The 21,139-nt window shown below is 56.4% G+C and overlaps 1 protein-coding gene across 5 annotated transcripts in view; it reads right to left on the reverse strand.

Moving 5' to 3' along the window:
• Positions 1-21,139, reverse strand: part of SH2B2 (SH2B adaptor protein 2) — a 38,967-nt gene that overhangs the window by 12,960 nt on the left and 4,868 nt on the right. For 4 of the 5 annotated variants that reach the window (XM_009202778.4, XM_003895830.5, XM_031665510.1 and 1 more), the window contains exons 2-4: positions 9,057-9,820; positions 2,660-2,761; positions 579-670 (exon numbers count right to left, since the gene is read on the reverse strand). In XM_009202778.4, coding sequence (XP_009201042.1) covers positions 579-670; positions 2,660-2,761; positions 9,057-9,820 — 958 coding nt within the window. Of the gene's footprint in view, positions 1-578; positions 671-2,659; positions 2,762-9,056; positions 9,821-10,657; positions 10,913-21,139 lie in introns of those variants that run through there. The other variant, XM_031665511.1, reaches the window with a different exon arrangement.

Consider the following 21,139-nt stretch of genomic DNA (forward strand, 5'->3'; position numbering starts at 1 on the left):
TGCAGTGAGCCAAGATCACACCATTGCACTCCAGCCTGGGTGACAGAGCAAAACCCTGTCTCAAAAAAAAAAAAAAAAAAGGGTCTGGCTATGTTGGCCAGGCTGGTTTTGAACTCCTGGGCTCAAGCGGTCCTCCCAGCTCAACCTCCCAAAGTGTTGGGGTCACAGGTGTGAGCCACTGCACCAGGCCCCCAGCCCTTTGGGGACTCACTCCCATCTCTGCCCAACTCCCAGTGCTCTGAGGCTCTCTTGAGGTGAAGACAAGACTTGGTCCAACTTCCTTCCAGGTCCCCAGGTCCTGGCACCATAGAGCAGGACTCATAGAGCCTGCTGGAGATTGGAGGTAGCGGGTATTTTAAAGGAGGGTGATCCTGGCTGGCACTAACCTGAATCACATTGAATTGCTCGTTTCTCAAGCTGAGCTCCCGGGTGATCCTGGCTGGCACTAACCTGAATCACATTGAATTGCTCGTTTCTCAAGCTGAGCTCCCGCCCTGCTAGAAAGCTGCTCCTGGTGAAGGCTGGACCAAGGACACACCCAGCCTGTCCACCCATCCTTGGGCCACTTGGACACTCACCCGGGGTCCACGCAGCCCTGGATGTCGGCTACCCACGAGTGCTTCTGCAGAGAGTCGATGGTCTCCAGGATGTACTCAGCTCCATTCTCCACCTGGGGAGGAAGGTGGCCGGGAGTCCAGAACACGGTCAGCAGACAGGCTCTGGACTACAGGACACAGGGCCAGAATGGCTCAAATGGCTCATCCCCCACTCCCACAGCAGGGCTCAAGGGCATAAGCAGCAGGAAAGACAGTGGGGTTCACCATCGGGCACCACCCGGAACTCAGGCCAGGGACCTGGTGGTACAGCCTGCAGCTCACACTCTGCGCTCCCTCCCTCCTGGGCCTCCCCACTGGGGATATGTCCCGCCTCACTGATCTCAGCTCCTCTGCCTTGGAGACGCAGCCTCTGAGGGGGCCATGCTGGTGGGGGGAGGGATGGGTGGCCCAGCATCCCCAACCCATGTCCTGGCACCGCAGGCATGAGGTTCAAGTTGAGTGGAGAGGCACACTGAGTAGGGTGCCTTGCACATCTTAGTGCCTGGAGTTCTACCAGCATGGCCATGTGCTTGAGATATGCAGCCTCTGAAGGGGAAGAGGGCAGGGGACATCCCTGCCGGGGCCAGGCCCAGAGCATAACCCGGCACTCTGCTCAACTCCTCCCAACGGCCCTGTGAGGGAGAGGAGCCATTTCTCCCATTTTATAGATGAGAAGACCAAGATTCAGAGAGGCCAAGGAACTTGCTCAAAGTCACACAGCAGCCAGTGGCAGGGCCAGGGCCTGAACCCAGGTCTCTGGGACACCCAGGTCCCGTGCTGTCGGCTTCCAGTGGTGTGCCTCTGTCAAAATGCAGTCGTTGGGCTGGGCGTGGTGGCTCACACCTGTAATCTAGCACTGTGAGAGGCGGAGGCAGGCAGATCTCCTGAGCTCAGGAGTTCGAGACCAGCCTGGGCAACATGGCAAAACCCCGTCTCTTCCAAAAATACAGAAATTAGCCAAGCATGGTGGCATATGCCTTTGGTCCCAGCTACTCAGGAGACTGAGATGGAAGGATCGCCTGAGCCCGGGAGGAGGAGGTCGTAGTGAGCCAAGAGTGCGCCACTGCACTCCAACCTGGGGGACAGAGTGAGATCCATCTCCAAATAAACAAACAAACAAAAAACCAAACAATGTAGTTGTTGGACTCCCAGGATGACAGAGCTGGGTGGGTTCTCGAAGACTGCCTCTTTGAACAGATGGGGAAATTGAGGCAGGCGAGCCCCTCTGCCTCAGGGCTGTCATGCACGATCGGCAGTTTAGAGAGTACCAGGTGGGCAGGGACTGTGTCCCCAGCCCGTAGCCTGGCATGACTCAGGGTCCGGGGTTGGTAAACATTCGTTAAACGAAAAAGCGAGTCGTGACTAAACAAATGGGAACGGGTACAAACACAAACACAACCAGAAGCCGGGAGAAGAGGGTGGGGGCTTCATGCAGGGTGAGTGAGTGGGACCAGGCATCCCAGGGGGACACTGCTTCATCAACACCCTCTGATCCTTTGCGGAGTCCCAGGGACCACAGCTCTGGCAGCCTGGAGCCGTGTCCTCAGAAACCCCTGCAGGCCACCCTGGCGTGCGGTGTGGGGCCTGGGAAAAGGATGGGCTGCCTCTAGACCCACCGGGGTGCCTCCCCGCCCACCCTCGATGCCTTTGTGCCCTCTGTGGGAGACCGCCCGGTTCCCACACTCCAGTGCCCTGGGACGGGAACATTTGCATAACTGCTGCCGGCTGGCCACCAGTGGGGTGGGTGTGTGCTGGCTCCAGTAGGGGAAGGGAGGGCAGGAAGTGAAACTGATGAGCTTCGCCCAGGCCCAGGGGTAAATGGGAGCAAGGGGCCCAGATGTTGGGCAACGCCTGGGGCACTTGGCTGTGGAGCCGAGACTCAAGTCTTAGCTATGTACTAGGCATCTGTCATAGGGTCTGGGGAACCCCCCATACCAGGGCTCCCTCCCACTACCATCCTGCCTTAGGCTCCTTCCCCTTGCTCCCCTATGGAACTGTAGCACCCAAAGGGGAGGTGGCCTGGGGCAGCTGGAGGATCTCTGGGATTAGGGGTGAGACCTCACCTTGAGCACGAACGTGTTGTCCTTCTCTGGCATTTCCAGGGGCATGGTGGTGCGGACCTCAATGATGGCTGACAGTGGGATGCTGACCTTGGGCCTGGAGGCCTGGGGGCCAGAAGAAGGACAGTCAGTGGCCCCAGCATTTCCTGACGCCTTCTCCATTCCCTCCCCACTGCCAGGCATTAGAGTGGCCCTCAAATAGACTGCCACAGCCACCCTGGTACAGAGGTGTCCCAATCCCCATTTCACAGATGGGGAAATTGAGGAAGGCATTTCTTTGAAACAAGAAATAAATTTTTCCTGGCTAGGTGTGGTGGCTCATGCCTGTAATCCTAGCACTTTGGGAGGCCGAGGCAGGAGGATGGTCTGAGTCCAGCAGTTCAAGGACAGCCTGGACAACATAGTGAGACCATATCTTTACTCAAGACCCAAAAATGGGCCGGGCGTGGTGGCTCATGCCTATATTCCCAGCACTTTGGGAGGCCAAGGCACGCAGATCATCTGAAGTCAGGAGTTTGAGACCAGCCTGATAAACATGGAGAAACCGCATCTCTACTAAAAAAAATACAAAATTTGGCCGGACGTGGTGGCTCGCGCCTGTAATCCCAGCACTTTGGGAGCCTGAGGCAGGCAGATCACGAGGTCAGGAGATCGAGGCCATCCTGGCTAACACGGTGAAACCCTGTCTCTACTAAAAATACAAAAAATTAGCCGGGCAAGGTGGCAGGCAACTGTAGTCCCGGCTACTTGGGAGGCTGAGGCAGGAGAATGGGTAACCCGGGAGGTGGAGCTTGCAGTGAGCTGAGATCGGGCCACTGCACTCCAGCCTGGGCGACAGAGCAAGACTCCGTCTCAAAAAAACAAAAAACAAAAAACAAACAAACAAAAAACCCAAAATTAGCCGGGTGTGGTGGTGCATGCCTATAGTCCCAGCTACCTGGGAGGCTGAGGCAGGAGAATCGCTTGAACCTGGGAGGTGGAGGTTGCGGTGAGCTGAGATCGTGCCACTGCACTCCAGCCTGGGCAACAAGAACGAAACTCTGTCTTACAGAAAAAAAATAAACAAATAAAAAGAGAGACCAAAAAACTTAGTTGAGTATGGTGGCATGCGCACCTGTAGTTCCAGCTACTTGGGAGGCTGAGGTGGAAGGATCGCTTGATCGGGGGAGGTCGAGGCTGCAATGAGCTATGACGGTACCACTATACTCCCGCCTGGGTGACAAGAGTGAGATCCTGCCTCCAAAAAAAAAAAAAAAAAAAAAAAAAAAGGAACTCCTCCTATAGTCACCTAGCAAGTCCAGGACAGAACCAGAATTGACATCTGAGCCTCCTACCTCCCAGCCTCGAGGAGAGAACCCCACCTGGGCTGCCTGATACACCCACGAGATCTGTGGTTTTCTTATTTTTGACCTTGACCCATTGTGAGAAATACATTCAACACTGGGGCCCAGTACACACACACGCAGGTAAAAATATCTCTGAAGCAAACATCTCACCAGAAAACAGTTACCCTTCCTGTGTGTGATAGAGTGTGATATTTTCTCTTCTATTCTAGTTCACTTTTTAAAAAATGCTGGTCTTGGCTGGGTGTAGTGGCTCACACCTGTAATTTCAGCACTTTGGGAGGCCAAGGAGGATGACTTGAGGTCAGGAATTCGAGGCCAGCCTGGGCAACATGGTGAAACCCCATCTCTACTAGAAATACAAAAATTAGCCAGGCGTGGTGGTGTGCGCCTGTAATCCCAGCTACTTGGGAGGCTGAGGCAAGAGAATCACTTGAACCCGGGAGGTGGAGGTTGCAGTGAGCCGAGATTACATCACTGCACTCCAGCCTGGGCGACAGAGTGACACCCTGTCTCAAAAAATAAAATAAAATAAAGTAAAAAAAATAAAAAATAAAAAATGATGGTCTTAAAATCTGGTCACTTAAAAAAAAAAAAAAAGAAAGAAGAAAAAATGCTGGTCTCCTGCTACAGACCTGACCTTCCAGAGCAGGGCCTGGAGCCCCCGGCTCAGAACGGGGCTCACTGCTTCCTGGAGTGAGTAAAAGGGACCAGTGTTCCCAACAACGCTGCGGGCAGGGTTGATCCAAGGTGAGCTGGCAGGGCTCTGTGGGACCGCCACTCTGTGCCTGGCTCCACTCGCTCTGCCTCAAAGCTCCCTGCTGTGAGCCTGAGGCCCCCCCTGGGGCTGGCCTGAGTCTGGGATTCCCAGCAGGGCTTGGTTTCCGAGACAGGAACTTTCTTAGGAGGAAAAGGAAGGGCCACACATTTGATGGGCAGGCAGATGGGAATTCCAGGAAGAACTGGCCCCCGTCCAGCAGGAGCAGAGCTGGGCTTGGAGCAGGAACAGAGGCTGGCTGACCCTGGTGTGCGGCTGTCATGCCGGCCAGCAGGGCTGGGGACAGAGCAGACAGAGGCCTGCAGTGGAGGCCTGGACTGGAAGCTTCAGCAGGGATCCTGCTGGCCAGAGACGCTGTGGTTCCCCAGCTTGGAATCTGAGGTCCATTTGTCCTGGTCCAGCTTCCTCCCACCTGCTCCAGCAACAACTCACTGTGCCCACATGCCTGAATGGTCAACTTGTTTTAGAACTCCAGGCCTTTACTCAGAGAGCTTGATCCTCCAGAAGTGCCCGTTCTAGGGTCCTGGCCACGTGGTGAACACGTAGGTAGCCCAAGCTTTTCCTCCAGGGCTTACCCCACTGAAATTTCTTTTTTTTTTTTTTTTTTTTTTTTTTTAGACAGAGTCTCACTCTGTCACCCAGTCTGAAGTGCAGTGGTACGATCTCAGCTCACTACAACCTCCACCTCCCTGGTTCAAGGGATTCTCCTGCCTCAGCCTCCCGAGTAGCTGGGACTACAGGTGCCTACCACCATGCCTGGCTAATTTTTGTATTTTCAGTAGACATGGGGTTTCACCATGTTGGCCAGGCTGGTCTCGAACTCCTGACCTCAAGTGATCCACCCGCCTCAGCCTCCAAAAGTGCTGGGATTATAGGCGTGAGTCACCGCGCCTGACTGACCCCACTAAGATTTGCAAGCATCCTGAAAATACCAGGTTTCCCAGTGGCTTCCCTAATGGCAGGGGGCTGGCCTCATTGCTCCTTGGGTCCCCAGGGCTTGGCCTGGCATAGGGCAATGAGGGGACCTGGGGTTCAGGAGGCTCTTCCTGCAGGGGTGAGGAGGCAGGAAGCCAGAGACCTGACTCACCGGGGCTGGCACCTCAAAGGTTGTGTGAGAGGGAAATCTAAGGTGCCAGGCAGGCAATGGCCCCTGAGCCTGCAGGCCCCGAGCTCCTGATGGCTCCAAGGGTGCATCCAGGCCTCTCGGAGGCAAGAGAACTGGACCGTGGGTGGGTGCAGAGGCAGTGGGGGTATCATTCGGGGCATCCCAGGGGCTCACTCACCCTGGGAGCCTGTCTCCTGGGACCAGACACATTTGGGAAACTCAACCAAGCTCTTTACATGGTAGGAGCTGCCCTCCCACGGGAACGACTCCCGAATACCCACAAATGCCCCCACGTTGGCATGACACAAAGGAGGGGAAGGGCCCAGTGACCCCACAGGAACGCTGCCTTCTGCCAAAAGCAAAATTAGTGGGCTCTGCCGGAGCTAAGGAGGTGGTGGGGGGGGCACCAGCTGCTGCTTCCCCTCCCCCGACGGCAGCAGACACTGCTATTTACAGAAGGGCAGCTGTGACTGTCACTCAGGCCCAAGGCGCTGGAGCCCTGGGCCTCTGTCCCTGCCCTCTGGGTGACCCTGGGTAAGCCCCACCTCACCCGTCACTGGGCCTCGGTCTCCCTTTCTGACAAGGAGTGGAGTCGGGCTTAGGGTATAGGATTTCTCCCAGGAAATTAAAGGCAGGGGCCTGGGCAGGAAAAAAGCCCTAGGGAAGTGGAGGGGTGTTAGGACCTGGGGAAAAAGCTCTTCAGAGAGTAGCTGCGTCCCCAGGAAGTCACTTCTCCAGGGCCCATGTCGCTCATGGGCACTGAGCTTTGGGGAGCCCATACCCTTGCACCTCCAGGCACCCAGATTCCCCCAGCAGACTGAGAGATGGAGAGAGAGCCAAGAAGCTGTGGGTGACTCAGAGAGCACCCAGGGACAGAGTGGGCCCTGATGCAGGAGGTGGGTGGGGGCCCCCGGTGGTCCCCGGGGTTGCTGTCCACTGCTGCACCAGCAAAGCCTCCCCCAGCCCCAACTTCCCAGTGCCCAAGGATCTCCACTTCCACGTTCCTTTCATTCTTGGGACCACCAGGGTGGCGGGTATCATTAGACCAGTTTTTGTTTTTTTTTTTTTTGAGACAGAGTTTCGCTCTTGTTGCCCAGGCTCGAGTGCAATGGCATGATCTCAGCTCACTGCAACCTCCGCCTCCCGGGTTCAAGTGACTCTCCTGCCTCAGCCTCCCAAGTAGCTGGGATTACAGGCATGTAATCCTATATTTTTAGTAGAGATGGGGTTTCTCCATGTTGGTCAGGCTGGTCACGAACTCCCGACCTCAGGTGATCTGCCTGCCTTGGCCTCCCAAAGTGCTGGGATTACAGGTGTGAGCCACTGTGCTCGGCTCCCAGTTGTGTTGTTTTGTTTTGTTTTTTTGAGATAGGGTCTCACTCTGTTGCCTAGCTTGGAGGGCAGTGGTGTGGTCTTGGCTCACTGCAACCTCTGCCTCTTGGGTTCACCAGCTCCACCTTGGCCGCCAGCGTCCACGACAGCCTCAGGCGCCGCATCCACTTGTCGCGGGGCTCAGCCGAGGGCTCGGCGGCGCGCGGGGAAGCTCCTGCGTTGGGCTCGGGCGAGGAGCGCCGGTGCCACATGTCGCGCACGCCGTCCACCACGCACAGGCGATGCTCCTGCCTCAGCCTCCCAAGTAGCTTGGACTACAGGTGCACGCCACCATGCCCCACCATGTTAGCCAAGCTCTGGCACCTGCCATCTGGGTGACGTTGGGCAGGCCACACTCCCTCTCTGAACATCTGTCTGCGCTCTCTTCTGTAATCTGGGGACCATGTGCTCACCTTGCCGGGGTGGGGTACCTAGATGATGACAGCATGTCTGTACAGATGCCCACCAGGCTGGGGTCTGGACACACTGTGGGCTCTCAGAGGCTGGGCACTATTGTTACAACTATTCCCACTCTCCAAAGCAGGGGGGCCACCTTGGATAAGATGTGACACTACTGCCAGGGACCTGATGGCCAGCCCTTAAGAGGGGAAGGGTCAGGGCACGCCAGTGAGCAACAATGTTGGTGACAGCTAGAAAGAAGCCTGGCATCTCCCTGGCCAGAAAAGGACCCCCTGGGCAGGCGCTGGGCTGGAGCCTGGCAGCTGAGCTGGGGAAGAGCAGAGCCCCATGGAGTCAGACACAGACCTCCCAGGGAACCCTCTGTGAATGTGCTCGGTCACTCCTGCCCTCATCCCTGCAGGCCTCGGCTCTGGGAGGTGCCAGGCACCCTCGGGCTGCAGGAGAGGAGGGCAGGTAGCCGGTCTCTTGAACAACATCAAGAATGGTGCCCTGGGCCAGGCACAGTGGCTCATGCTTATAATCCCAGCGCTTTGGGAGGCCAAGGTGGGGGAGGATCTCTTGAGCTCAGAACTTCCAGACCAGTTGAGCAACATAGATCCTGTCTTTAAGAAAAATTAAAAAAACATTAGCTGGGAGTGGTGGTGTGTGTGGTCCCAGCTACGCTGGATGCTAACAGAGGACTGCTTGAGCCTGGGAGGTGGAGGCTGCAGTGAGCCATGACTGCACCACTGCATTCCAGCCTGGGTGACAGCCCCGTCTCGAAACAAAAAAGAAAGAAAGGCCGGACATGGTGGCTCAGGCCTGTAATCCCAACACCTTGGGAGGCTGAGGCAAGCAGATCACTTGAGGTCAGGAGTTCGAGACCAGACTGGCCAACATGGCAAAACCCTGTCTCTACTAAAAATACAAAAATTAGCCGGGCATCGTGGCGGGTGCCCGTAAATCCCAGCTACTCTGGAGGCTGAGGCAGGAGAATCCCTTGAGTCCGGGAGGCAGAGTTTGCAGTGAGCCGAGATCGTACCACTGCACTCCAGCCTGGGCGACAGAGGGACGGACGGACACACACACACACACACACACACACACACACACACACACAAACACACACACAGAAAAAGAAGAAAGAAAAGAAAAAACCAGTGCCCCAGAACCCTTTGGTGTAGCCAGAGGGCCCTTCCTGGCAAAGGAAGAACCAGGGTTGAACGGGTGACTTGTCCAAGAGGCATGACAGGCCCACCTTCCAGGGTCCTGGCACCAAATACTCCACCCTGTCAACCAGATTAGACCACGTGGTCCCCAAAGGCAGTGTCCCTGGCACCCTCAGCTGCTGCCCAGGCGCCCCCTCTGGTCCCCCCAGGAGGTGGAAGTTATGGGGTAACTCACCTTGGGCGGCACGAAGAACTCCAGGCGGAAGCGTTCCTCGGCCACAGCCCTGCGCAGGAGCAGGCGGCACTTCTGCCACTGCGCCGAGCCCCCGGAGCCCGCGGCCGCGTCGTCGGCCACCATGAAGCGCAGGGCCCCCTCGCGCTGAATGTCCACCAGCTCCACCTTGGCCGCCAGCGTCCGCGACAGCCTCAGGCGCCGCGTCCACTTGTCGCGGGGCTCAGCCGAGGGCTCGGCGGCGCGCGGGGAAGCTCCTGCATCGGGCTCGGGCGAGGAGCGCCGGTGCCACATGTCGCGCACGCCGTCCACCACGCACAGGCTCATGTTGCGCAGCGAGAAGCCCTTGCGGACGCGGGCCTTCGTGGCAGCATGCGTGGACACGTCCTCCGAGCTCCGCGAGTGGCCGTAGGGCGCTGCCTTGAGTGCAGAGGTGTCCGCGGGCTCCGGCTCCATGGCCTCCGCGCGCACGGCCGCGCCCCGAGTCGTCGGTCCGGCCACCAGCACGCGGCGCACCTCCTCCCCGAAGACGTCCAGAAAGTTGGCGGCGAAATGGCGGGAGAAGGAGGCGCCAGCGTCGGGAGTGTCGTAGGCTGGGTTGTCCCGCAGGAAGCGGCAGAACTTGTGCGCAAAGTCCACGGCGGCCGCCTGCGCGTGCAGCTCGCAGAACTGCCGCCAGTCCGGGACCGGGACCGGGACCGGGGCGGCTGTGGCGGGGCCGGGGGCGGCACCATTCATGGCTTCCGTCCCATTGCAGCCACCTGCGGCTGCGGGCGAGAAGAGCGCGCAGTTACTTTCAGGCCTGTGACCAGTGCGCCCACCTGCCCCCTCCTTCCAGCTCCCCTAGGACTCTCTGGGGCTGTATGTGTGTACACGCACACGTGTGTGTTGTGGGACTACAGCAGGCAGCCCTTCCAAGCAGCATGGATGCGTGTAACAGAAAGACAACTGGGGCAGGGGGCGGTGGCTCACGCCTGTAATCCCAGCACTTTGGGAGGCCGAGGTGGGCAGATCATCAAGAACAGCCTGGCCAACATGGTGAAACCCCGTCTCTACTAAAAATACAAATATTAGCCGGCTAGCCGGGTGTGGTGGTGCACGCTGTAACCCCAGCCATCGAAAGGCTGAGGCAGGAGATTTCTTGAGCCCAAGAGGCGGAGGCTGTAGTAAAAGTACAAAAATTAGCCGGGCGTGGTCGCACAGGCCTGTAGTCCTAGCCACTCCGGAGGCTGAGGCAGGAAAATCACTTGAACCCATGAGGCAGAAGTTGCAGTGAGCCGAGATTGCGCCACTGCACTCCCGCCTGGGCGACAGAGTGAGACTGCAAAAAAAAAAAAAAGAGAAAGACAACTGGGGAAGCAGGAGGTGGTGTCTGCAGAAGGGGCAGCCCTGCATTCATTCTCTCCCCAAACAGTAGTCTCAGGGAACCTCGGGGTCATTCCTGGGGCTAGCAGAAGAGGCTGGGATGACAGATGCTTTCAAGTGGGGTCCCCATGAGCCTCTGGTGACCTCACTTCCTCAGTGACCTCTTCTGAGGTCCCCCAAAGCCGGGTAGAAACGAAGAAGTCACATGGAATCCTGCTGGCTGGACCTTTGAAATATACCTAGGACTCAGCTCCTTCCTCCCGGTCCAGGCTGCTGTCCTGGGATTCACATAACTATTTTTCCTGCATGCAGCATTCCAGCAGCTGCTTCGTGGTCTCCGGGATCCTGATCTCACTTCCTCTGAAGTCTGTTCTCCTCCCAGGAGCCCAGTCATTTCCAAAACTCAAGACTCCTGTGTGTGGTGGCGCATGCCTGTAATCCCAGAACTTTGGGAGGCCAAGGCAGGTGGATCACGAGGTCAAGAGATTGAGACCATTCTGGCCAACATGATGAAACCTCGTCTCTACTAAAAATACAAAAATTAGCTGGGTGTGGTGGCGCATGCCTGTAGTCCCAGCTGCCTGAGAGGTTGAGGCACAAGAATTGCTTGAACCCAGGAGGCGGAGGTTGCAGTGAGCTGAGATCCCATCACTGCTCTCCAGTCTAGGTGACAGAGCCAGATTCTACCTCAAAAAAAAAAAAAAAAAAAAGAAAAAAAAAGAAAAAAGGCCGGGCGCGGTGGCTCATGCCTGTAATCCCAGCACTTTGGGAGGCCGAGGTGGGCAGATCCCGAGGTCAGGAGATCGAGACCATCCTGGCTAACACGGTGAAACCCCGTCTCTGCAGAAAATACAAAAAGTTAGCCGGGTGTGGTTTCGGGTGCCTGTAGTCTCAGCTACTCGGGACGCCGAAGCAGGAGAATGGCATGAACCTGGAAGGCGGAGCTTGCAGTGAGCCGAGATCGTGCCACTGCACTCCAGCCTGGGCAACGGAGCAAGACTCCATCTAAAAAAAAAAAAAAAGAAGAAGAAAAAAAGAAAACGTAATAACAAAACAATTGTCTTGGCCAGGCACATTGGCTTACACACTGGCCTGTAATTCCAGCACTTTGGGAGGCCGAGGTGAGCAGACTACTTGAGCTCAGGAGCTCAAGACTAGCCTGGGCAACATGGCAAAACCCTATCTTTACAAAAAACATACAAAAAATTAGCTGGGCATGGTGGTGCACACCTGTAGTCCCAGCTACTCAGGAGGATCACCTGAGTCTGGGAGGTTGAGGCCACCGTGAGTTGTGATGGTGCCACTGTACTCCAGCCTGGGGACAGAGCGAGACCCTGTCTCAAAAAAATAAACAAAAAAAAGTTGATCTGAATGTGGTGGCATGCCTGTAGTCCTAGCTACTCGGGAGGATTACCTTAGCCTGGGAGGTTGAGGCTACAGTGAGCCGTGATGGCACCACTGTACTTCAGCCTGGGCAACAGAGCAAGACTCTGTCTCAAAAACAAGAACAACAAAAACCAATCTGGATGTGGCGGCATGCCTACAGTTCTAGATACTAAGGAGACTGAGGTGGGAGAATCACTTGAGCCCAGGAGTTGGAGGCTGGAGTGAGCTATGATCGTGACACTGCACTCCAGCTGGTGATAGAGACTCTGACTCAAAAACAAAACAAAACAAAAACAAAAACCCAAAACCAAAACACAAGACAGATCAAGTCCCTCCTCTGCACAAAATCCTGCAGTGGTTCCTACTACAGTCAGAGTAAAAGCCGAGGCCGGGCGCAGTGGCTCAGGCCTGTAATCCCAGCACTTTGGGAGGCGGAGACGGGCGGATCACGAGGTCAGGTGATCGAGGCCATCCTGGCTAACATGGTGAAACTCCGTCTCTACTAAAAATACAAAAATTAGCTGGGCGCGGTGGCGGGCGCCTCTAGTCCCAGCTACACGGGAGGCTGAGGCAGGAGAATGGCGTGAACCCGGGAGGCGGAGCTTGCAGTGAGTGGAGATCACGCCACTGCGCTCCAGCCTGGGCGACACAGCCAGACTCCGTCTCAAAACAAACAAACAAACAAACAAACAAAAACAACAAAACAGAGTAAAAGCCGAAACCCGAGGCCCTATCCACAGCCCCTAGGGCCTGACATAATCTGCCTCCGTTTATCCCTCTGGACATACCTCCTGCCACTCTTCCCTGGCTGCACCTGCCTCCTCACCCTCCCAGAACCATAGCAGCCAAATTCCTACCTGAGGACATTTGCACATGCCTGGAGTGCTCTTTCCTCCACATTCCCTCACCTCCTTCGGGTTTCTGCGCAACCATAGGCTTGGCCGATAGCCTTCCCTGACCACTCTTGAGAATGACAAATCCCTCTCATGACAATACTCCCTCTGATGCATTCCATGCACTCTGCCTATTTTCACCATTATCCTTACTGCTGGCTGACATGGCATAGATTTAGTTGCTTGGTCGTGTGTTCCCCTCCACCCCCTTCCCCCGAGAATGCCAGTTTCACAAGGCAGGGATTTTGCCAGACCTAGAAGCGGCTGTGTCCTCAGTGCTGGGCATATGGCAGGCGCTTGGGAAACACTGACCAGAATGAACAAATGAATGTATTCGGCGCACCAGGCATGTCACAGCTGTCACCGCCTAAGCCCTCACATGGGGCCTGACGACAAACAGCTTGTTAGTGACAAGACAGGTCCAGGGTGCTTGCCCAGGTCTGCAGTGACTCCAGGACTTGAGGGGTCTCCTCCTACTGTGGATCAAATATGGTAGTTCCCTCTTGTCCAAGGGGTGTATGTCCCAACACCCCTAGCAGATGCTTGAAACTGGCTAATACTGAACCTCTGTACACTGTATTTGTGTGTGTGTGTGTGTGTGTTTAGAGACGGGATCTCACTCTACTGATGAGGCTGGTCTTGAACTCCTGGGTTCAAGAAATCCTCTGGCCTTGGCCTCCCAAAGTGCCGAAATTACAGGCATGAGCCACTTGCACCTGGCCCACTACGTTTTTTTGGATCTAATAACCCAGATAGCTCCTAAGTGGTGAGCGGGTCATATCCAAAGTGCGGATATGCCGGACAAAGGGATAATTCACATCCCAGGCAGAACAGCGGGATGGCTTGAGATTTCATCCTGCTACTCAGAATGGCCTGCAATTTACATTTTTATTTGTATGTTTACTTCTGGGATTTTCTATTTAATATTTTCAGACCTCTGTTGACCATGGGCATCTGAAAGCAAAGCTGTGGATAAGAACCAAGGTTTTTTTTTTTTTTTTTTTGAGACAGAGTCTCGCAGTGTCTCCCAGGCTGGAGTGCAGTGGCAAGATCATAGTTCACTGCAGCCTCCAACTCCTGGGCTCAAGCAATCCTCCTGCCTCAGCCTTTGGAGTAGCTCAGACTACAGGCAAGAGCTACCATGCCTGGCTAAAGGGACCAAGTTTTTGAACTGACATTGAAGACCCTGCTTGTTTCCATCACAATGGCTTGCATGCTTCTACTTACATTCCCATGTTCTGGAATCTGGTTTCCCCCAGAATTCCCATTCAAATCCGATTTTGAAGATGCCCCAATCCAGGAATCCCAGCGGTCTCCTCACCCCAGCTTCATCCTCTTATTCCCAGGCCCCTCTGTCCTTCACAGCTCTGGATGGCTAAACTGTGTGGCTTGGACCCAGCCCATCACCTGGGGGCCTTGCCATCGCCCCTGGGGGCGCAGGTCCAACCTGCTGTGTGCATACAGCCCCCATCCAAGCCAGGGGGAAAATTCCCAATAGTGATTAAGTGGGGTGATGTATTGCCCTGGGGAGTCCCTGTCTGAGGAGCCAGCCCAGTATTGGGGGACAAGCGCCCACCCTTCCGAGGAACTGAGTTAGAGGTTCATGCCCTCGCCTGTCCTCCCAAGATCCCCACAGTTCCCGGAATGTCCCTCCCTCGCAGCTCCTGGGATCACCATCTCATTTCTCCTCTGGGATCCAAACCCTGTAATTAAATGCCAGGTAAAAATAGCTGCCCCACTTCTGCGAGATCATCTGTGAGGCCTCTGGGCCATAGGGCACCGTGGGAATTCCCTCTCTCCTTGGGGCAACCTCGCCATCAATCTGCAGTCAGTAACCATGGGACAGCCCCAGGGACAGAACAGGGCTCCCAGTTGAGCCTGCTTAGCTTCAAGGACGGGTTTCCAATCCAGTGGTCTCCTAGGAGACTCCTGCCTTGGTACTGGGGGAGGGGGAGTAGGGAGTTTGGAAGGTTTCCTTCAAGAGGTGGTTATTGCGTTGGGCTTCATGAGTGCAAATAAAATAAAGAGGGTGCTGGGGGCCTGAACAATGAGTTGGGGGCAGGGCTTATCAGGATATTGGCGGTTGGGTAGTGGTGGTGCTGTTTAGAGTTCATGAAGGTGGGGGGAGGATGGGGACTGAGGCCCCCACGAGCTTTGCTCATGCCTGACCTTTCCCCTGCCCCCTCCTTTCTTCCCCTAACTCCTCTCACCCTTCAATAATTAATCCAGAAGCCACTTCTTCCAGGAAGCCTTCCCTGACACCTCTCCTTTCTCCCCAACCCAGGCCAGCACAAGTGTCTCCTCTGAGCTCCCACGGTCTCCTCCTGACTGTGTGTCTTGCATGGTGCCAGTTGTAGGGTACTCCAAGTGTCTGTCCTCATGACTGTCTCCCCATCTGACACAGAAAGTGCGCAGGGCAAAAGGGAGACCTGAGTCATAGTCCAGGCTCCTGGAACTTGCTTCTTCCCTGAGGGGTGGAGACGGGAACACACCTGCCACCACCACCACCACCACCACCACCACCACCACGGCCTCCAGGGAAGGTGATGAGCCCAGGCCCAGTCCTTGACCTGCGGGGGTGACATTTCATGGGGTTGGGGTGGGGCCGCAGCTGAACCCATGAAACCCTGTCCCTGAGCTCCAAGCCCAACCATTTATCCAGTATGCTAGTGCCCCTGACGGTGGCCACCTCTCTCCTGGTACCATTAGGATCCCCCGGGGGCTCAGAGCCAGTGACTTGGCAGCCTGGGAAGGGTAAGTGTGGGATCCCTGAATGACATGATTATGCCCCCACATGGGGGCAGGCAGGAAGTCAGCCCCAGTGCCGAGTCCTCAGACATCAATCCCTGTTGCCCCCAGCTCGTCCTGCTGGCTGGAGGAACTCTTGGTAGGGAGAAGGCACAGAGATGCGGGACAGGGCCCTGGGGGAGGCTCTCGCAGGTGCGTCTCAGGTAGCCCTTACTGGAGTGGGAGTGGAACTTAGAGAGGAATCTTCCAAGGGCATGGCAGGTGTGGCTAGGTCCTAGGCAGGGACTGGCCTGGGAGGCACTGGGAGGTTGGGACTGTCCTGACCTCCCCTACCTAACCCTGCAAGCCAGCCAGGAGCCTGTAGGCCTGATGCTGGACACAGCAGTCCTCAGTAGGACCAGCCCCGGATACACAGATGAAACAGGTTGAGCAGCTAGAGGTATAAGTCTCCAAACAGCAGTGCCAGCAGGGAGGCTCCCACCTGGCTTCAGATGGAGAGAGGGAGGCCCCGACATGATTCTCTGCAGAGGGGAGGCTGCAAGCCACAGGGAAGGGGGCCTGGCTGTGGCAGGGGCAGGAGTGTGCTGTCCCCACCCACCTTTGGGACCAGAACTGGGGAGGAGACCATGTGTAGGGAGCTTGGCTGACCTGGGCTCAAGGCGTGACCCCGCGGGGGCTCCCCGAGTGAGTGACACTGACCACACTCCCAACCTCTGGGCCCACTCTCCTCACTTTCTGACCACTCGGTGGCAAGATGGGACAGGAGGTGGTGTCTGCAATGTTATAACCCATGTGCAGTCATGGGCAGGGCGGGAGCTCCCCTAGCCTCCGGGTGTTGCCAAGGTTGGTGTTTCAAGGCCTCTCTCGGGACTTTGCTCTTCCGACTATTCAACATCTCCCCTGCCTTTAGATCGTGCAAAACCCTCTCTTCTGGCTGGGTGCGGTGCCTCACGCCTGTAATCCCAGCACTTCGGGAGGCCAAGGCGGGTAGATCATTTGAGCTCAGGAGTTCAAGAGTAGCCTGGGCAACATGGTGAAACCCCGTCTCTACTAAACATACAAAAATTAGCCAGGCGTGGTGGCTCACGCCTGTAGTCCCAGGTACTTGGGGGACTGAGGCAGGAGGTTTGCTTTAAACCAGTAAGTTGAGGCTGCAGTGAGCCGAGATTGTACCACTGCACTCCAGCCTGGGCAACAGAGTGAGACCCTGTCTCAAAAAACCAAACCAAAACAAAACCTTCTCTTCTCCCAGGAAACCTTCCCTATACTGCTCTGCCTCTCTGATCTCCAAGACCCTGTGGTCTTTAACTGTCTTGGTGGTCAGCTCTCCTCTTATGGTCCCAGGGTGTCAGAACAGACCAGTTGAGTTGGTGCCGGGCAGTGCTGGACTGGGTTCTGGGGCATTTGGACTCTATCCTGGGCCAGGCTCTGTGTCTCTCGGTGCCTCTGCTTCCCTATCAGTAAAATGGGGCTGCTGGAGCTGTGTGTGGCCTCTAGGGGCTCCTGATTCTGATGCAGAAGTGATGGCCTTGGACATCGAAGACTGGGCTGTCATTCCATTGGGACCAGGGACAAGTAGGGGGCTGCCTCTCCCCCTCACAGGCTGCTTCTCTGAGGACTGGCGTTGGAGACAAAGGAAGCCCACCCAGGACCCCCTACGGTGCTGGCCCTCCTCGGAGCACTGAGCGGGTAGACCACCCTCCCCTAATCCATTACACCCCCCCACCTCCGGTTTTTCTAGGCTCAGTTGGGCTGTCTGCCTTCTCCTGAAAAAATGTTTTTCGTTACCATCTCGGATGGGATGGGGGCTTCAGAGGGGTTTTTGGTGGGGAGGATGGAGGGAGGAGGGCAGGGGAAGACTAATGGAGTCCCTGCTCATCGCCTTTCCAAGCCACAGTCTCTCCTAACCCCAACACCAGCAACCCAGACAAGAGACCCCAGCCCCCAGCTCAGCTAGACAGTCAGTCCAGGCGGCATGGGGGAGGGGCGGCAGCTTTCCGGCGGTAAAAATAGCGCTGACAATTGGAGGACAAAAAAAAAGGCCGGTCTTCAGCCCCCACCCGCTCAGCAGTTCCAGACCCCAAGGCCGGGTCATTTCTTAAAATATTGATGAGTCGGACTCACCGCCCCCGCTAATGGGCCCGCGACCAATCGATGCGCGGCGCAGTGGGCGGTGGCCCTGGGGGCGGGGAGAGGCAGGAGCCCCGCCCACGTCCAGCTGGCGCCCCCACCCCCTCCCCAGCACCATCCCAGCCACAAGAGGCCAGGAGGCCCAGGAAGAGGAGGGATGGTCAGTGGTCCCACAGGTCAAACTAGCTATGCAACACCCCCAAAAGCTGCGCCCCACTGGCAAGAGATCCCCCTTCCTCCTGCACCCTCACTTAGCTCCGTCCTCAGAGCGGCAGTCAGAGAATCAAGTGCATGAAGGGGGAGAGGGTCAGAACTAAGGGTCCTCTCCTACATCCTGGGGTGGGCAGTGCCACCCATCCCCCAATGAACCATTCACGATGGGGAAACAGGCTTTGTTTTGTTTTGTTTTTTGAGACAAAGTCTCATTCTGTGGCCCAGGCTGGGGAGAAGTGGTGCAATCATAGCTCACTGCGGCCTCGAACTCCTGAGGCCAAGCAATTCTCCTGCCTCAGCCTCCCTAGTAGCTGGGATTACAGGCACATGACGCCATGGCCAGGTAATTTTTTTTGAGACCGAGTCTCGCTCTGTTGCCCAGGCTGGAGTGCAATGGCGTGATCTTGGCTCACTGCAACCCTCCTGGGTTCAAGCGATTCTCCTGCCTCAGCTTCCTGAGTAGCTGGGACTACAGGTGCAACCCATCAAGCCCGGCTAATTTTTGCATTTTTAGTAGAGACAGGGTTTCATCATGTTGGCCAGGCTGGTCTCGAACTTCTGACTTCAGGTGATCTGCCCGCCTCAGCTTCCCAAACTGCTGGGACTGTGAGCCAGTGCACCCCTCACTCTGCTCACCTCCACCATCCTCAGAAAAGCTGCCCAGCCATGCCTTCTCATGTCCACTACCCTTAGGGGTCCTCAGGACCTTAGCAACACGGGCCTGGCCCACTCAGCCTTGCTCTGGACAACAGAGGCTTTCAATCCTGCTGTTCCTCGAGCGCCCTCCTGGCCTCAGCAGGGCAGTCCCTTCCACCCCTCCAGCCTCCTCTCTGCAGCCCTCCCTGGGCAGGACACAGACGCTCTTTGGGCAGGCCATCCCTCCGGCCTGGAGTGACTCCCACCCGCTGACTAGGTATGAGTGTCTCTCTCCCCTGCAGATTCAGGAACAGAGCACACAGCTCAGTCTCTGTTTCACCGCTGAATTCGTGGGCGTTGGTTTTCAAGCCCGTTTTACTCCTCGCCTCCCCAGAGACCGTATCCCACAAGGTAGGCTCTGAACCAGGGCCAGATGTGCTGGAATTCCACCAGATGTGGCTGGAATTCCCCAACCTTCCCCTCCCAGAATACCTGCGTTCACTCCACCACCCTGGCAGAAGGTAAAGTAGGCATGGTTTCTGGTCTTAACACCCTTGAACTTGCTATGACCTCACTGCATGATGGGTGGGTGGGGGCCTTCTGGCTGGTGATGGGGCCAGGTGTGGATTCAGAGCCCTTGGGACTTGTATGCCTCTGTATGGGTGAGTAGGTACTAAGTGGTCTTGGCTGTTCTGAGCATTAGTTTCCCTAGCTGCTCTTCCATGCAGATAACTTTCTAGTCCAAGGCCCGCCCTGAGCAGCATCGCTTGGAGGCAGCTATTACAACAGCTCTGCACCCAGGACAACCCCAGGCCTCTCATGGCACGCTCAGCCTTTGCCACCGCCATGCGAGGGTGGGAGCCCTTCTGCTAAGCCCCCCGGTTTTTGCAGACATCCCAAGCTTGACAAGCCCTGCTGGCGCCGGGGCCTGCAGACCCTCAGTCCCAGGGGTTCCCACAGTTGCGTTTGACAGTTGCTCCCCAGCAAAGGGAGCCCCATTGCCTGGGCGTCTCCCTGTGACCACCTCTGGTCACTTGACGTGCTGGGACAGTGTTAAAAGTTTGAGATCCGGAGCCAGATTGTCTGGGTTTGAATCCCAGCTGCCCTGCTGCCCAGCAGGACCCCTTGGACTCTGGAGCCTCAGTTTCCCCATCTGTTAAGATGGAGGTGACAGCAGTGCCAACCTTAAGAGGCTGTCATGAAGATTAAAAAAGCTATTTGTTTAAAAATCACAGCTCTGTTCATTCCCTTTTTCTCTAACTGCTCGCGGCAGACGGTTGCAGAGGTACCCACTGTCCCAACACATAAACCCAGGCTCCAGTGCGGCCAAGGTCAGCATTCTAGAACCCACATTTCAGTGGGCCATGCCCCTGTTAAAACCCTTCTCCCCTCACATCTTCCCTGGAAGAAAGAGTTGTTTCTCCATTGTAGAGATGAAGAAATGGGGTTCTGGGGAGGGAGGTGACTACCCTCAATGCACTGGCCACCACGCCGTGGTGAGCTCCCACTGTGTGTCAGACGCCAGGTGGGAGGGTCCAGGGCCGCAGAATGGGCAAGAGGGGAGGCCGGGTGCAGTGGCTCACGCCTGTAATCCCAGCACTTTGGGAGGCCGAGGAGGGCGGATCACTTGAGGTCAGGAGTTTGAGAACAGCCTGGCCAACACGGTGAAACTGCATCTCTACTAAAAATACAAAAATTAGTCAGGCGTGGTGGTGCACACCTGTAACCCCAGCGACTCAGAAGGCTGAGGCATGAGAATTGCTTGAACCCCAGAGGTGGAGGTTGCAGTGAGCCGAGATTGCACGCCTCTGCACTCCAGCCTGGTCAACAGAGCAAGACTGTCTAAAAAAAAAAAAAAAAAAAAAAAAAAAAAAGAGGGGTATGGAGCCAAGTTCCAGGTTGGTCCCTTTCTGAGCCCTGTTTCTGGGGAACTCCCCTTCCAGGGGCACAGTGGGAAGACCAAGTCCCTGTTTCCGGAAAGGAAATGACCACCGTTAGGGGATGGGGCACTCTGAGTGGCCGGGTTGGGGGGCCAGGGGCATCCACAGCTGGGTTCTGCAGGAAGTGGGGGTCAGGACAACAAGCTAGGCCAGGGCTTGGGGACTCAAGAAGCAGACTCAGCCTCCTTCAGGAGCACCCAGTGCTGGACAGTTCCTGGATGGGCTCTGCAGGTGGAGGGCAGGCTGGGCTGGTTCCACCTGCACTGGCCCTGGTTACTCCCAACCCACCCTGCCTTTCTGGGGTTGCAGAGCAGAGGTCCCCCCCATCTCCAGCCTTGGCCTGAGACACTCAGTCCCTTCCACTCCCCCAGCGTCATAAGCCTCACATGGGCCCTGGCCCAGCCCCCTAAACCTGCAGGATACCCCCTTAGTACTTCCCCCAATTCATCCCACCCAGCTGCCTTCTGGCTTTTCCAGGACACACATACCAGTGCCTCCTGAGACCTCTAGTGGCACCCCTAAGATCTGAGCATCCCCAAATTCTGGGGACTACAGGTGCTAATAAAGCTTCCCCAGGCCTTTCTCTGAGCTCAACCCCCAGCCTGGCTGATCTCCAGGTACCTCAAACTCACCAAGTTCGAATACATCCTCTTCCTCCAACTCCTGCTTGTCCTCTGCATAGAGCCTCAGCACCCAGCCAGGCACTGCCTACTTCCCCTGTTCTGCCCCAGTAGCAGGTAAGCCCCCAAGCCCACAGAGGCCTCGGGAACACCCC

Source organism: Papio anubis, chromosome 4, assembly GCF_008728515.1.
Source record: "Papio anubis isolate 15944 chromosome 4, Panubis1.0, whole genome shotgun sequence".
Lineage (NCBI taxonomy): Eukaryota > Metazoa > Chordata > Mammalia > Primates > Cercopithecidae > Papio > Papio anubis.